Source organism: Pecten maximus, chromosome 19, assembly GCF_902652985.1.
Source record: "Pecten maximus chromosome 19, xPecMax1.1, whole genome shotgun sequence".
Lineage (NCBI taxonomy): Eukaryota > Metazoa > Mollusca > Bivalvia > Pectinida > Pectinidae > Pecten > Pecten maximus.
The window spans coordinates 13,992,879-14,011,289 of record NC_047033.1 but is presented as its reverse complement, the minus strand read 5'-3'; the positions used below and the strand labels follow the sequence as shown (position 1 = coordinate 14,011,289).

Here is an 18,411-nt window from a genome sequence, read left to right as displayed (position 1 = left end):
CTCTAATTCTAATTCAAAATTGACAAAAACTAGAAAATGTCTGTTTGACATAAATACCCCCACTGCCATGTGACCTTATCATAAAGTTTGACCTAAATATGTGAAAGAATGAAGTTGCTAAGTGATTAAATTGAAACAATTGATGATTTTCTATATACAGTAAGTGTGGCCCTGACCTCTGAAACATGTTGTCTGAAGTATACTCATATATTTGACCTTTGTAAGAAGTTTGACCAAAATCTGTCAAAGAATGAAGTTACTAGATGTTAAAATTGAATCAGGATGGGACTGGATGGTGTCTATAAAGTGACTTGACCTAGGAATCCTGAAGCACAAAAACTTATGTCAGGGCTATTTTGTGCATCAGCTTTATTTTGTCTATAAACTCTATTTTGTGTATTAACTTCCCCCAAGATCTATTAAGAAATGATAAAGCTATCATGATGATGTTGAATCGAAGGTGTTAAAACTGTTCCTATCCCACGACTTCCCAATGAGATCTTGTTGACAATCAAACCTTTCTGAAGAAACTAGTTACCTTTCAGACAGTATCCACCAGCTGGACATCGCTCTCCAGTTACACCATCAGTTGGGCCAGAGGTGGCAGCTCCACTATAACACACAAAGCCAGGGTCACACTGGTCGCGGGGACTGAGAAGTCCAGGAGCATCACAGTAGTATCCTGGATCACACAGGTTACAGTCCTCCATTGCCATCAGGTCTGAAATTTGTTAATAAAGAAAAATCTATAAAGGTCGTCTGAACATAACAAAACCCTGTCTATAAAGGTCACATGTATATAACAAAGACATGTCTATAAAGGTCGTCTGAACATAACAAAACCCTGTGTATATACCAAAACCCTATCTATAAAGGCCATCTGTATATAACAAGGGCCCAATGGGCCCAAATCGCTCACCTGCAATGCAGTGATCTTTTCATATATGGATCCTGCAGTTATTTGAAAGCATGCTACAGGACCAATATAATAATGTCTCTCTGCACTTTGGCTTTTCACTAAAAGTCATTTAAAGATTTAAGCATACTTGATCGACGTGACCTTGAATGCGAGTCAGGGTCATTCATTTGAACAAACTTGGTAGCCCTTTACCCCAGCATGCTACAGACCCAATATTAACTCCATGGGACTCTTGGTTATTGAGAAGAAGTCATTTCAAGATTTTAGCCTTTTTGACTCCTGTGACCTTGAATGAAGGTCAAGGTCATTCATTTGAACAAACTTGGTAGCCCTTTACCCAAGCATGCTACAGACCTAATATCAACTCCCTGGGACTCTTGGTTATTGAGAAGAAGTCGTTTAAAGATTTTAGCCTTTTTGACTCCTGTGACCTTGAATGAAGATCAAGGTCATTCATTTGAACAAACTTGCAAGCCCTTCACCCCAGCATGCTACAGGCCAAATATTAGGTCTCTGGGACTGTTGGTTATTGAGAAGAAGTCGTTTAAAGATTTTAGCCTTTTTGACTCCTGTGACCTTGAATGAAGGTCAAGGTCATTCATTTGAACAAATTTGGTAGCCCTTTACCGCAGCATGCTACAGACCCAATATCAACTCCCTGGGACTCTTGGTTATTGAGAAGAAGCCGTTTAAAGATTTTAGCCTGTTTGGTCCCTCTGACATTGAATGAAGGTCAAGGTCATTCATTTGAACAAACTAGGTAGCCCTTCACCCCAGCATGCTACAGACCCAATATCAACTCCCTGGAACTGTTGGTTATTGAGAAGAAGTCGTTTAAAGATTTTAGCCTTTTTGACTCCTGTGACCTTGTATAAAGATCAAGGTCATTCATTTGAACAAACTTGGTAGCCCTTTACCCCAGCATGCTACAGACCCAATATCAACTCCCTGGGCCTCTTGGTTATTGAGAAGAAGTCATTTAAAGATTTTAGCCTTTTTGACTCCTGTGACCTTGAATGAAGGTCAAGGTCATTCATTTGAACAAACTTGGGAGCCCTTCACCCTAGCATGCTGCAGGCCAAATATTAGGTCTCTGGATCTGTTGGTTATTGAGAAGAAGTCATTTAAAGATTTTAGCCTTTTTGACTCCTGTGACCTTGAATGAAGGTCAAGGTCATTCATTTGAACAAACTTAGTAGCCCTTTACCCCAGCATACTACAGACCCAATATCAACTCCCTGGGCCTCTTGGTTATTGAGAAGAAGTCGTTTAAAGATTTTAGCCTTTTTGACTCCTGTGACCTTGAATGAAGGTCAAGGTCATTCATTTGAACAAACTTGGGAGCCCTTCACTCTAGCATGCTGCAGGCCAAATATTAGGTCTCTGGATCTGTTGGTTATTGAGAAGAAGTCGTTTAAAGATTTTAGCCTTTTTGACTCCTGTGACCTTGAATGAAGGTCAAGGTCATTCATTTGAACAAACTTGGTAGCCCTTCACCCCAGCATGCTACAGACCCAATATCAAGTCCCTGGGTCTTTTGGCTATTTAGAAGAAGTCGTTTAATTCTTTTTTAGCATATTTGACCCCTGTGACCTTGAATGAAAGTCAAGGTCATTCATTTGAACAAACTTGGTAGCCCTTCACCCCAGCATGCTACAGACCTAATATCAACTCCCTGGGACTCTTGGTTATTGAGAAGAAGTCATTTAAAGATTTTAGCCTTTTTGACCCCTGTGACCTTGAATGAAGGTCAACGTTATTCATTTGAACAAACTTGGTAGCCCTTCACCCCAGCATGCTACAGGCCCAATATTAGGTCTCTGGGCCTTTTGGTTATTGAGAAGAAGTTGCTTGAATGGAAAAGTTGACGCCGGCCGGACGACGGACGGACGACGGACGCCGCGCCACGGCATAAGCTCACTTGCCCTTCGGGCAGGTGAACAAACAAAACTCTGTCTATAAAGGCCACCTGTATATAACAAAACCATGTCTATAAAGGTCATCTGAACATACCAAAACCCTGTCTATAATGGCCACCTGTATATAACAAAACCTTGTCTATAAAGGTCACCTGTATATAACAAAACCTTGTCTATAAAGGTCACCTGTATATAACAAAACCTTGTCGATAAAGGTCACCTGTATATAACAAAACCCTGTCTATAAAGGCCACCTGTATATAACAAAACCCTGTCTATAAAGGTCATCTGAACATACCAAAACCTTGTCTATAAAGGTCATTTGTATATAACAAAACCCTGTCTATAAAGGTCACCTGTATAAGAACCCTGTCTATAAAGGTCATCTGAACATAACAAAACCCTGTCTATAATGGCCATCTGTATATAACAAAACCTTGTCTATAAAGGTCACCTGTATATAACAAAACCTTGTCTATAAAGGTCACCTGTATATAACAAAACCTTGTCGATAAAGGTCACCTGTATATAACAAAACCCTGTCTATAAAGGTCACATGTATATAACAAAGACCTGTCTATAAAGGTCACCTGTATATAACAAAACCCTGTCTATAAAGGCCACCTGTATATAACAAAACCCTGTCTATAAAGTTCACCCATCTTTTTAAAAAAATCCTATCTATGAAGGCTGACTGTATACAATAATAATTTTGTCATTTCAGCTTTCTGCTCCCTTCAATGTTTCTACAGACAGTTTTCACAGTAAAGAGTTACAGTATAAATGGTTGGGTTTTATGTCTCCCGGCACATATTTTTTACTTCTCCAAATCCTACTTACTTGAAGCATTTCCATAACGGCCAATGGGGCACGGTGTAGGAGCTGAGGAGTTCTGTGGACAGTAGTAGCCCTGGATACAGGATGATGTTGTAGAACTGGCCTGTGGACAGTAGTACCCAGCAGGACAGGGGGTACAACTACCGACATCTGGAGTACCGGTCACATCGGCATAAGTCCCTTCCGGGCAAGCAACCTACGTAGATATCAAGGAAATTTATTACAAAATTAACACTTGTCACCTATCTGTTATGACTTCCTGTCTATAGTGACCTAAGTATATAAAGAACATATCTAAAAATAACACCAAAACATAAACATTAAGTACAGTTATGGACCGGACTCATGTATTCTATTTGGAATCCATCCTAGGGAGACTAACACACGTACAGAACTACCTATACCAGATGTTGGATCTCATTTTATTTGTAACCTAAATATCAATACATTGTCAACATGTCTGTAAAGATATTCTTTTTGTTTACAGCATCTTTGGGTAATCTATAAATAGACACTTAACAGCCAATTACAGGTCAGGCCACTATCAGTGAATGTATGGTCGAAGCTCTAGTCTCACTAAGCTCATACAATGCCAGGAACAGCCATCTTATTTGTACTGAATATCCACAAAATAGTACTTCACATTCTTATTCAAGTTTACTATCTATCATAAATAAATGGCAATCAATGTGTGGAAGGAATGAACATTGGTGAATGTGATTACTGAAAATCAAATTGACTTTTAAAAAAAGAATGAGATAAACACACCTGATGTGGCCCGTAAGCTCCGATAGAAGCAGGGAGGGTGAAATATACTGTAGGCACCGGGCTGGGACAATAATAGCCCTTGTCACACAAACCAGTCACTGCAGATGACGCAGCCAGGCAATACGACCCAGCCGGACATGGCAAACAATGTAGAGTAACGTCCCATCTCTCAGTCTCGTTCTGGATTGTACCGACCGGACATTCTATCATCTCCAACGTGCCTGCAAGTATAAGAAATAACATCATCAGGCGTTTTTTTTTTTGTCCTTCTGGTTTACATACAAGCTCTTACAACTTAGTAGTCAATTAAAATCGAAATTACTTTTTGTTCATTAAGAAGATAGACAGATCAGCAGGTCCTAGGTTTTTGAGAATATAATGACCGTTGTTAAATTAGCAATTCTATCCCTTCCACATAGAAATCAGGTCAAACACAACCCTACCAAACCTCCCCCCGCCCAATCCCCTCTATCTTCAGCCCCAAATTGTATTATTTCTTTTTGTAGAAATCTTTTGAACATTGAGATTTGGTATTGAACTTAGCTACAAAGTTAAAGATATAACAGACCTGCGGGACAATAGGTCCCAGTTACACAGGAAGCAGCTAAGCTCATGTCTGTCAGTCCCTCTCCACACAGAAAGCCTTGGGTACATATCTTGTCATTCAACATGGCGTCCTCCGACGTAGTGTCATTGTCACAATAATGCCTGAAACAGATGAGTAATCATACTTATTTGTGGATCTTGAAATTTAGAGTCATTTTTAAACATTGACCAGTTATTTTTTCCATAAAAACAAATATTGTTAGTCTTATGATTATCATGAATCTCCCTATTTTTTTCCCCAATATATTGTATACGCTTAGGTATTACCACCCTTGTATAACTATAAATAAACATGTGAATTACCTCCCTTGTTTAACTGTAAATAAATATGTGCATTACCTCCCTTATTTTGCTATAGATAAACATGTATTGCCTCCCTTGTTATACTGTTAAACAAACCTCAGTATTATCTCCCTTAAGCTTGATTAGAAATATTTTACCTGTGTACACAGTACTTACCCCATTATACAGGTCTTACACTCGGACTGCCCAGGTTTAGAATATAAACCTTTGCTACAATTATGAGGAGTTATCGTTCCTTCTCCACAGTAAAATCCTCCAGGACAGTCCAAACAGTCAAATTGTCTTTTTGCAGACTCTACAACCCAAGAATTATTTTTCTTTCATTTTTTATATCACTTGATACAGCACGAGATCTTCAAATTAATCCCGATATTAAAACACAACCAGAGAATTATTTTTTATTTATCATTTGTTATAATCATGAAATTTGAATCTTGAAAATAAACATGATGTAAAGCAATACTCCAGTCAGGATGTGAGAACAAATCAAGAACACCTCAATAATTTTATAATATACCTGAACCAATCATATTCCCAGAACCATCTGTTCCATAAGGCATGTATGTTCCCGGTTGACATTTCTCAGGAACGGTGGTACGAAACTCACAGTAGTGACCTGTAGATATCAAAAGTCCATGAAAACGTCCATATAATTATTTACATTGTATAAAGGGACCTATATATGATTATCTACAAAAAATATATCATAAGTTGCTTCACCAATGCAATTTTATGAGAAACGGGTCATTTGTGTGTTCAAAGCAAACTTTTTTCTTCAGTGTTTTAAGAGAAAGCCGAGTGCAAATCACGTTCATTACAACAAGTCATTTATATACATGTATGATGGATGGGTGTAAATGTCCGATTCTTGAAATACTGAAATAGCTTTGTCAAAATTTAACAAAGACATATATAGGAGAAAATATTTCCAAAATACTTAATTCAGTATTAAGACTGAAAACTTTCACCCATGATGATGTGTGTTCGTTTGTGTACTGGGCTTGATATATTGGGTGAGGTCTCCTTGTAGTAGTTGGTGACGACATAACTGAACAATATACAGGAGGCCTGTCTCATGCCATCCAGAGCAATTAAGGTAAAGTGTCTTGTCCAAGGACACAACCACGACAGCACAGGCCGGCCCGTTTCTCAGCTTCTCAAGAAACACGAACTGACACAGGTAGGGAGTTTTTAACTACACATACCCGAATCTTCACTGGAAATTACAGGACTGGCACCCTAACCCACTGAGCTATCGCTTATATATGATGCATCAGCATTTTTATATATTTTTCTTACATTCTACATTTATTTAAATCATTTTGAATGTATTTGATGTTTTTGTTTGATGTAATGATTTTAATAATTGCGTTATTTGATTTCCTCACCTTGTGTACAGTTGGTACAGTTGCTGAGTCCCATGGCTCCCTCCAAGTTGTTGTATGTCCCGTTTGGACATCCGTACTGTTCTCCATTAATTGTAGACTCGGGACAATAGTATCCTATCGGACAAATTCCTGTTGTTTTGTTCTGACCACCTATAAAACATTCATATGAATCTTATGACAAAGTATCAAATTTATGTACAGGATATTTGACATAAGATACATATAAGATGATACAAGAGATATTTACCTGTGTAGTAACATCTCGTTATAATATACACATAATACTAGAGATATTTACCTGTGTAGTAATATCTTGTTATACACATTTCTACAGACATTTACCTGTGTAGTAATATCTCGTTATAATATACACATAATACTAGAGACATTTACCTGTGTAGTAATATCTTGTTATACACATTTCTACAGACATTTACCTGTGTAGTAATATCTCGTTATAATATACACATAATACTAGAGACATTTACCTGTATAGAAACATCTCGTTATAATATACACATAATACTAGAGACATTTACCTGTATAGAAATATCTCGTTATAATATACACATAATACTAGAGACATTTACCTGAGTGTGTCACTATCTTGTTATACACATTTCTACAGACATTTACCTGTGTAGTAATATCTTGTTATAATATACACATAATACTAGAGACATTTACCTGTATAGAAATATCTCGTTATAATATACACATAATACTAGAGACATTTACCTGTATAGAAATATCTCGTTATAATATACACATAACTACAGACATTTACCTGAGTGTGTCACTATCTTGTTATACACATTACTACAGACATTTACCTGTGAAGTAATATCTCGTTATACACATAATACTACAGACATTTACCTGTATAGTAATATCTCGTTATAATATACACATTACTACAGACATTTACCTGTGTAAAAGTATCTCTTATACAAGATATAAGACCTATTCACCTGTACAGTAATATCTTGTTATACACGATATAAGACCTACGGTAAACCTCCGATTAATTCGAACACGCGGATAGTTCGAACACACATTTTTTTCTAGAAAAACGAAAAAATGAAGAACGTAAAGTAAGAAGCTCGCGGCGACCCGGCCCCGATGACGGGGCGAAAAAAAGATTTAAATTTGATCAACAAGCACATTTAGTTTATTAGATTGTATGCGTGATCATTAGAATGCGTCTGTGATTTAATATATGCCACATATTTTAGCGTTAATTCAGTTTTTGTTACATTGCAAAACACACCACGCACGAGACAGCTGATTGCAAATTTAAGCCCCGACAATGTATAAGTAACATGCGATATTTGTATTCGCGCTGTATGGCAAACTAAGAAATCGTCCGTGTATTTTCACATATAACTAGTGTTAACTTAGCATTATGATTATTTAATTGTGACTGGACATCTCTTAAGTATTGCCAATCAAGGTATTACATGAAAACCTGGGACCTCACGCTAGGTAAGCAGGCCACGCGAGGTGTCGCTTGCGGCAAAGTTGAAAGGTCGGCTGCCCGATCGTGCTGAGTGACGTGAAAAGCATTCATATCTAGTCAAAACAATCCACAGGTGTCCCAATTAGTGATGGATAATTATGCAGGTATCAACTACGTTTGGTAGATAATACGACTGGGCATATTTAAAGGCAGACATGTTGATGTTCTGGCCTAATTTTACCAACATATATCGCCTATTTTTACAGTAGTGCTTTCGTAAACGCAACAGGTTATGTAGACTGCTTTTGACGTATTTAAGAGACCATTTATTACAATAATATAGCGATAGTTTCTCATTCAGATAAAAAAATATAACCATGCAAATATTATACTGTACAAATGTTTAACTTTTGTGTCACAAATGAAACGTGTACTGTAATGTTTTGTGGCCTACTGACAGTACTGTAGCTACGCATTGCCCGAGCGGCTTCGCGCAATAACCATCATCAGTTATCGCGAAACGAAGAACGTTAACGATCAATTAATATTGAATTAAATGAAATACTATCATATCACTTACTTGTAAATGTGCCATTGTTCAGGCCGCCGTTATTACGTATCAGATTTACGATGGATGTGTTTGTGTCTAATGATTTTACTCTGCCGAGATTTTCGCCGATATTGACTCGAATAGTTCGAACTCACGCTTATTTTCTGAAGCATAATTTCGAATAATTCGAACAGGTTCGTCAATATTTATTTAATTTTGTTCGAACTAACCGGAGGTTTACCGTATTTACCTGTACAGTAATATCTCGTTATACACGATATAAGACCTATTTACCTGTACAGTAATATCTTGTTATAAAATATATAAGACCTATTTACCTGTGCAGTAATATCTCGTTATACACGATATTAGACCTATTTACCTGTACAGTAATATCTCGTTATACAATATATAAGACCTATTTACCTGTACAGTAATATCTTGTTATACACGATATAAGACCTATTTACCTGTACAGTAATATCTCGTTACACACGTGACGATATAAGACATATTTACCTGTGCAGTAATATCTCGTTATACACAATATAACACCTATTTACCTGTGCAGTAATATCCTGCTGGACATGGTGTACATTGACTGGCCTGGTATAGGTTTGCAGCATCGGAATATGTTCCTGCTGGGCATGGAAACTGCTCAGGGTTAGGCGATCCCAACGGACAATAGAAACCTCGTCTGCAGTTCTTTGGACCATCCACAGTTCCCACGCCAGCTATATAGAAAAATTAACCATTCACTGATTGTAACTTAACCCAAAACCCATATGTACTGCAATATGTCCTGTAACTGGTGTGAATCCTGCACTAAATCAACGTCAAAGAAATTTCTTAAAATTTGATTGCAACAAAATAAAGATGCCAACATCATGATTTTATTTTAATTTATCTACACATCCTTGAAATAATGAATTTATCAAATCACAGGCATCAAATAATAGGTAGTCATCATTTATCATTATAGTGATACCTATCTTTATACTGAATGTGTAGCTATACTGACTTAATCCTGAATTTATTATGTGATGTGTGAAACAGAGAGCTCATATTGGGTTAGTAACTAATGAATTGATATGATATTTATAATGTGACCATGTGGCAACAAGAGCCAATGATATTCCAGGTAGAGCTACGTACTTGTGGCCCATTCACAGTAGTATCCCTGTGGGCATAGCTCACAATCCTCGGCACTGGTAAGGTCAGTTCTGTTGGTGAAGGTTCCGGGGAAGCAAGGAAACTGATCCGGAGAACTAGTCCCGATCGGACAAAAGTAACCTGAAACATCAAATATCAACAATAGTAGAAAAGGATATTTCTTTTGGCCTAATTTTTAATTTTACCATTCTTTTCCTGTATGTTGCGGAACTCCCTCCCCACAATAAGTGTAATTTTTAAATTTGACCCTTCTGCCCCTGTATGTTGCGGAACTCTCTCCCCGCAATAAGCCTTATTTTTGAATTCAACCATTCTTCACCTGTATGATGCAGAGCTCTCTCACAACAATAAGCCTTATTTTTGAATTCGACCATTCTTCATCTGTATGTTGCTAAACTCTCTCCACAATAAGCATAATTTTTAAAATTTGACCATTTTTCACCTGTATGATGCAGAGCTAACTCTCTCCCACAATAAGCCTTATTTCTAAATTTGTATGCTAAATCTCCCCATATACTGACCTTCCTGGCAGGCATGTGTGGAGTTGATCTGGCCTTCCCATGGACAGGCCCTTCCAGCATCACACATCTTACAGTTGAGTTCCAGTCCACTCCCTGTGTCCGGGTTATACTTTCCAGCGGAACATTTTGTTGGAGCTTCTGTTGCAGCCACACCAGATCCAGCAGGACAGAAATGACCAGCAGGACACTCTACACACTGTGTTTCATCTATAACACAACAAAACTGTAAGTGTAAACTACAGGCACTACAAAGGTCAATTTACCATGGGGGTCAAAATACCATACTACACCGGTTCTCAACCAACGAACTTCCTTAAGATTATTAAATAAGCTGTATTCATACTGATTATAGGTCCCTACCAAAAATGGATTCTCACAGAAAGTTAGCTATACTCACTGATGAAGCCCTCAGACAGACTAGGTCCCTACCAAAAATGGATTCTCATAGAAAGTTAGGTATACTTACTATTGAAGCCCTCAGACGGACCATAGGTCCCTACTGGACATGGTTTCACAGTGTAATCAGTCTGACCAGTCAGGCAGTAGAATCCTTTTGGACAAATGATTCCCTGATCTGCAGTACCATCAGGACAATAGTACCCAGCTGGACACACAAGGCAGTCACTCAACCGTGTCGCATTTCCCTGGTCATTGTAGGTACCACCTTCAAATGTATAAGGTACAAAGGTCAACAAAGTCCAACAAAGTTCAACAAAGTTCATGTTAAATAACAGAAAAGTATGTTCAATGGAAGGTTAACCTTCGGTCAAATAAGGTTAATTCAAGGTTACTCTAGGCTTAATTCAACTTGATCTTGTTAAATAGTAACAACTAAAAAATTTTTCTGTTGGACATGAATGCCCCTGCACCTATGCAGCAACGAGTCCTTTGCAGAAAAGGTCAATGGTGACCGTTTAACCCCCCTCCCCATAAAATTTCCCTAACAGCCAAATGTATCTGGGAGCATGTACCTGGACAATTGATTGGTTCGACACTTCCTGATGGACAGTAAGCTCCTTTAGGACAAACGTTCACAGAGAAATCCTCCATGCCTTGCTGGTCACAGTAATAACCTAGAACAAAAAACATTTTCATTTTCAAAAATCACCATAGTAATCTGGAAAAATAAACATACTACAAATCAGAACTACTCTAAAGACATTTGTTCCCCAGATTTAATTTCACATTTCTGCAGTTTTCACATAGATTATTGAACAACCATCAATGCCCCCTCCCCACCCTTTTTCCTCTCTTTTTTTGAGTTATCAAATGATGATATTTGAACATTCAAAAATGAGCTATTTACCTGCAGGAAATTTTCAACTAGCTATGTACTTGTGGGAAGTTTTCAATGAGCTCTGTACCTGTGGGAAATTTTCAATGACTTTTGTATCTGTGGGAAATTTTCAATTAGCTTTGTACCTGTGGAAAATTTTCAATTAGCTATGTACCTGTGGGAAATTTTCAATTAGCTATGTACCTGCGGGGCAAGGAGAACATTGTGCCTCTGATGTCGATCCATTGAAGGCATTGTATTTCCCAGCAACACAGGCTACAAAACGTTGACCATCAGGGCAGTAACCTCCCTTGTTACACAGTCCTGCAGGTGGCGCTGGTGTTGTGGACGCCATTGGGCATTGGTAGCCAGGATCACATTTTGAGCAGGCTATCTTCCCAGCGATGGAGTACTCCCCTTCTGGACATTCTGTCATCTGGGAGACTGTAAAATAAAAAGGTGCAATGTTAGCAAATGTCACGAGGTGTATCATCCTCAATACTCCAGGATTATTGTATTTCCTGGAGTATGGAGGAGGAACAAATATTTAATACATATGAAATGAAAAATAAACAAGCACACTTGATATTGCTAGAGCAATACTATCTCCTACTGGTCCCCGCTAAAAATAGTAACAGTGACCTTGATCTTGACCCAAAAACCCTGAAAACTAGAACTCGTCTGAGATATTATGGTCCTTTATCATCGTGTGAAGTTTGATCAAATTCAAATGAAGCGGTTAGAGTGCTGACAAACTTTGGTGTTACGTACATACATACAAGATGGATGGAGAGGAAATCTATATTGTTCCCCAATTTCACCGGTAGGGGACTAATGACCATACAACACCATGAACTCAATAGAGACTCAACAATTATCTTTTTCTGGTAGTTTTGGAAAATACTTTTTTTTTTTTTTTTTGGAAATTTTTTATTTTCTTCCATACATATGCATACATGTAGCAATACATAATATTGGTGTATATTTAATTGCAACAATTACACTTTTTCATACGCGTAATAAAAATTCGCTTATCAATACATGAAGTATACCTCAGATGCAGTTTCTTCCCAATACATTAAATCGTGCAATCGTATAAAATGAATGTGTTCATCACGATTTCATATTATCTCATTGTGTAATGTGGCTGATAGAACATGCTCTTTTATATATATATATATATATTTTTATTGTGTTGCTATAGCTATTTGTGGTATACTTCAGGTAAGGATATTGCCATATTAGTTCAGAAGAAAACTTTTTATACATGTAGATATACAAAAAAAAAAAAGACATACATAAAGACTTCTTACATGCACAGACTCATACTTTAACAGTAATAGAGTTCTAAAAAGTAACAATAACAAGTTTTTCTTTTTTTGATTTGTTACGTTACAAGTGCTTTCAAATCAACCCATCGTTTTTCAAATTTTTGGACAGTCATATTTTTCCTATGAATGTACTGTTCAATTTTGTAATGTTTTTCTAGTTCCATTTTGAATATAAAAAGAGCAGGCAGATGATTTTTATACTTTTGCTTGTATATGTGTAATTTTGCTAAAACAATAATTAAGTTTATGTTGTTTATTTCGTTGTCCGTTTTGTTTTGGAAAATACTTGGTGGAAGTGTTCCCATCCAATTTCAGGTTTGGAGATATAGTTGATCAATTAACAGAATTCATTATAGAATGTTTTATCTTATAGTTTCCACTAAAAAAATTAATTTAAAAAAAAAACCTCTCACTGTAACCAAATCCCTGCACTGTTTTTAATTCTTTTAAAGCATAGTACAATCCTTCTCACAACCATAATCGTCATTTTTGACGGAGGTTAGTCAACCAAAGAAGAAGAAGAAGAAGTAGTTATTTGGAGATACTGGGTGATGTTGAGTATTTGATCAGAATTTGAGATATCTAAAGGTGGTTATAGGTGTTGTGGATGACTTGACTGCAATAAAAGGTTGGTTATACTTACATCTGGTAGTTGGACAGTAGAAGCCTGCAGTACAGATTGTACAGTTGGTCGAAGCATCTGTACTGACATATCCTTGATCACAGTCGAGACCACCTTCAGTTGTAAATTCACAGTATTTGCCTTCCTGACAAACTGTACACTGTTCCTGTCCTCCGTTCGAATAGTAACCAGGTTGACATGGAGTACTGAAAAAACATATTTAAGTCTCATTATTACTTTTTTCAATAAAAATCATGTTTTATTGTTTGAAGGTCAACACAGCATTTAAAGTCTTTTTTCTGTAGATGGTTCTTCACACCAAGATTGGTCATCATGCTCCAATACCAGTTATAAGAATGCGTAATGCACAAGTATGTGTAATGCACATATAGATATCACATCAGTAGAAGGGAAGGGGAAACAAACTATCTTGCTGACTTCATCTGTAATAAGAATACTATTCACTGATTGTAAGTTTAAAAGGGTGTAGTTAAAATGCTTTCCATATAATTATTCTGTTTTTCAGGAACAGACGCGTTAAGAATATGGTTTGAACTCGGAATACAACCCTCAATTTACAGGAAATACTAAATGTGTACTGGTTATCATCAGATGGATTGTGCAGACTTCCCTCGCCAGTGTGTAGAAAGCATAGGATTCTCTTGAGGATGTACAAAACATGTATATACTCTATCAACATAAGCTTAGTAAGGGGAGATAACTAGAAAAAGTTATATTGACCTGCTGTTGGTAGTAGGATCTGGACACTCGTATCCAATGGCACACTCGGTACAAGCTGTTTGGTTGCCCACAGAAAATGTTCCTAGAACACAGGCATTCTCGTCGTTTTGTGTGGAGAATGGACAAGCACTGGTAGAAAAAAAAATAATAATAAAAATAATTAAAAGCAATGTCAAATATCAAGTATCTAGAGAGAGACAACTCCCAATTATCATGTTAAATACACCATGGAATTATTTTCACTTATCTGGTATGCATCTGGCCCAATGTTAAAATGGACAAAAAATAGACTATCAACTTTATAACATATGAACCTGACAATTAAAACAAAGACAACATACATCTGATAATATAATTTTTAATGTTTTTTGATTAAATTAATTTATATAAATCTTCACGTGCCTGTCCACTTAATCACTCACACAGATAAAAACACATTATATGGGTCCTGTCTTATAACTGGTTCTATTGTGGTTGCCAGCTTTATCAACTAACAATTATTTTCAATCTCTTTCAACCCACAATGCCATCAAAATTTACTTCTCTCCTCCCTAGCGGCAACTTAATTTCATGTTTTCATGTCTAACGACTTTTTTCGTGGCAATTCAATTTCCCGATTTACAGTCATAAAAGGCCTACTGTACCTGAGAATGAAGGCAATTAAATCACATGAATCTTGATCACCCCTAGATAAGTTAAAATCCATCACACGAGGAAATAGTTTTGTTTACAGTATGCGAAGCTCCAACAATGAACACTAACCTTCCTGCTGGACATTCCGTACATGCTGTCTGTTTTCCGGTTGAATAAGTTCCAGTAGGACATTCATTGGACAAGTCGGAGCTGGTGGATGGGCAGTAGAAACCTTTAGGACAGTCTGTACAGTCTATGGAGTTACCAGTAGCATAGGTTCCATCTGAACAAAGTGTTATGCCGAGGCCATTGGTGTTGGGACACTTTGACCCCGCTGGACACCCAGTACAGCTTGTAGAATTCGCCAGGGAGTAATATCCTTCAGGGCATGGTAAAACAGTGTCTGTCCTGTTGGGTTAAAAAAGATAAACAAAATCTTACTTAGGGTATTTCTAAAAGTAAAACATTTTTTTTATATTAACATATCTTTTAATCATTGTTAAAGTCCACAGCCCCTCCACTATACTAACAGATTGGAATTAGTATTTGTATCACCTAACTGGTCTGTAAAATGACAATGTCCTAAACATCACATGACATCTCATATAAGGGGCAGTAAATCATGAACTTCATATCTGGGCAGTAAATCATAAACTTCATATCTGAGCAGTAAATCATAAACTTCGTATCTGGGAAGTAGATCATAAACCTCATATCTGAGAAGTAGATCATAAACTTTGTATCTGGGCAGTAAGTCATAGACTTCATATCTGAGAAGTAGATCATAAACTTTGTATCTGGGCAGTAAATCATAAACTTCATATCTGAGAAGTAGATCATAAACTTTATATCTGGGAAGTAGATCGTAAACTTTATATCTGCGAAGTAGATCATAAACTTTGTATCTGGGCAGTTAATCATAAACTTTGTATCTGGGCAGTAAATCATAAAACTTCATATCTGGGTAGTAAATCATAAACTTCGTATCTGGGCAGTAAATCATAGAATTCATATCTGGGTAGCAAATCATAAACTTTGTATCTGGGCAGTAAATCATAGACTTCATATCTGGGTAGCAAATCATAAACTTTGTATCTGGAAAGTATATCATAGACTTCGTATCTGGGCAGTAAATCTTAAGCTTTGTATCTAGGAAGTAAATCATAGACTTCGTATCTGGGCAGTAAATCATAAACTTCATATTTGGGAAGTAAATCATAGACTTAATATCTGAGAAGTAGATCATAAACTTCATATCTGGGAAGTAGATCATAAACTTCATATCTGGGAAGTAGATCATAAACTTTGTTTCTGGGCAGTAAATCAAAGACTTCGTATCTTGGTAGCAAATCATAAACTTTATATCTGGGTAGCAAATCATAAACTTTGTATCTGGGCAGTAAATCATAAACTTTGTATCTGGGCAGTAAATCATAGACTTCATATCTGAGAAGTAGATCATAATCTTCATATCTGGGTAGCAAATCATAAACTTTGTATCTGGGAAGTATATCATAGACTTCGTATCTGGGCAGTAAATCTTAAGCTTTGTATCTGGGCAGTAAATCATAAACTTTGTATCTGGGCAGTAAATCATAAACTTCGTATCTGGGCAGTATATCATAGACTTCATATCTGGGTACCAAATCATAAACTTTGTATCTGGGAAGTATATCATAGACTTCGTATCTGGGCAGTAAATCTTAAGCTTTGTATCTAGGAAGTAAATCATAAACTTTGTATCTGGGCAGTAAATCATAGACTTCATATCTGGGTAGCAAATCATAAACTTTTTAATCTGGGAAGTATATCATAGACTTCGTATCTGGGCAGTAAATCATCAACTTCATATCTGGGTAGTAAATCATAGACTTCGTATCTGGGAAGTAAATCATAATCTTTGTATCTGGGCAGTAAATCATAAGCTTTGTATCCGGGCAGTAAATCATAAACTTCGTATCTCGGTAGTAAATCATAGACTTCATATCTGGGTAGTAAATCATAGACTTTGTATCTGAGCAGTAAATTATAAGCTTCGTATCCGGGCAGTAAATCATCAACTTTGTATCTGGGAAGTAGATCGGAAACTTTATATCTGGGAAGTAGATCGTAAACTTTATATCTGGGAAGTAGATCGTAAACTTTATATCTGGGAAGTTAATCATAAACTTCGTATCTGGGAAGTAGATCGTAAACTTTATATCTGGGCAGTAAATCATCAACTTCATATCTGGGCAGATAATCATAAACCTCGTATCTGGGCAGTAAATCATCAACTTTGTATCTGGGAAGTAGATCGTAAACTTTATATCCGGAAAGTAGATCGTAAACTTTATATCTGGGAAGTAGATCGTAAACTTTATATCTGGGCAGTTAATCATAAACTTCGTATCCGGGAAGTAGATCGTAAACTTTATATCTGGGTAGTAAATCCAGTGAAACTTACTGTGTATCTGGACACATAGAGCCCGCTGGACAATCTGTGCAGGTCATCTCTCCTGCCTTAGAATACTGCCCTGGTTGACAAAGGATATTGGCTGTTGTATCAGCTAAATCTGGACAGCCATACCCAGCCGGACACTGAGTACACGATATAGAGCCGGGATTACTATTGTAACCTGTAGCAGGGAAAAAAAGTGGCATTATAATTTGTCTGTAAAGATAGATATAGAGTTTGTTGAAGAAATATGTATGATGGTTGACCCAATTACTGCTTATGGCTATTCCATTAAAATACCTTCCCTGACCCCAGGACTCTAAAATAAATCACTTCTATCCATGGTTAGATTTCTTTCCTATCACCTCTATGTAATTAATTTTTCTATTAACAAAACATGGAGTCCTGGGGTGGGATAGATGTTTTACTGGAATAGACCTTAGTAAAATTGATGGAAATGAAGGTAAATGGAAAATTTAGCCAAAGCCCAAAACATAACAATATTTAAGAAAGATAGCCTAACTAAATAGAATTCTCAAAATGCAAAATAACAGTTTCACTTAAAACTTGAATGACAAATCGATGTAAAACTTTTTAACTAATGTAAAAGACGGAAAGACAGTCTCCGACCACAGAAGAAAAAAAAACACCAGAAAGATATTAATTAATATACAGAGCAACCCGCTTATTTGCATAGCCCTTTTTCCATGACAAAATATGCAAATAACCGGAGTATTCGTATAGGCGGAGTTGGGTTTTGGCCCCTCTTATACACTATGTAGATCGTCAGGTAGGTACTCAAAACGGGCGCTATATGATTGTTTACGTTATTTGCATTAAAAACATATTTTAAAATAAACATTATTTAAAATATAAGAGTAAATACGAAATAAATGGGTTGTTATTCTTTGTAAATGTACAAATATTT

At 36.7% G+C, this 18,411-nt stretch overlaps 1 protein-coding gene across 1 annotated transcript in view; it reads right to left on the bottom strand.

The window, feature by feature from the left end:
• Window positions 1-18,411, bottom strand: part of LOC117317428 — a 141,569-nt gene that overhangs the window by 107,227 nt on the left and 15,931 nt on the right. Inside the window, 17 exon segments of the mRNA XM_033872237.1 lie at window positions 539-721; window positions 3,679-3,871; window positions 4,444-4,664; window positions 5,012-5,151; window positions 5,509-5,647; window positions 5,870-5,968; window positions 6,741-6,890; window positions 9,313-9,483; window positions 9,905-10,042; window positions 10,444-10,650; window positions 10,910-11,107; window positions 11,415-11,516; window positions 11,924-12,240; window positions 13,690-13,878; window positions 14,414-14,542; window positions 15,176-15,454; window positions 17,493-17,664. Of these exon segments, the coding sequence (XP_033728128.1) occupies window positions 539-721; window positions 3,679-3,871; window positions 4,444-4,664; window positions 5,012-5,151; window positions 5,509-5,647; window positions 5,870-5,968; window positions 6,741-6,890; window positions 9,313-9,483; window positions 9,905-10,042; window positions 10,444-10,650; window positions 10,910-11,107; window positions 11,415-11,516; window positions 11,924-12,240; window positions 13,690-13,878; window positions 14,414-14,542; window positions 15,176-15,454; window positions 17,493-17,664 (3,027 nt within the window).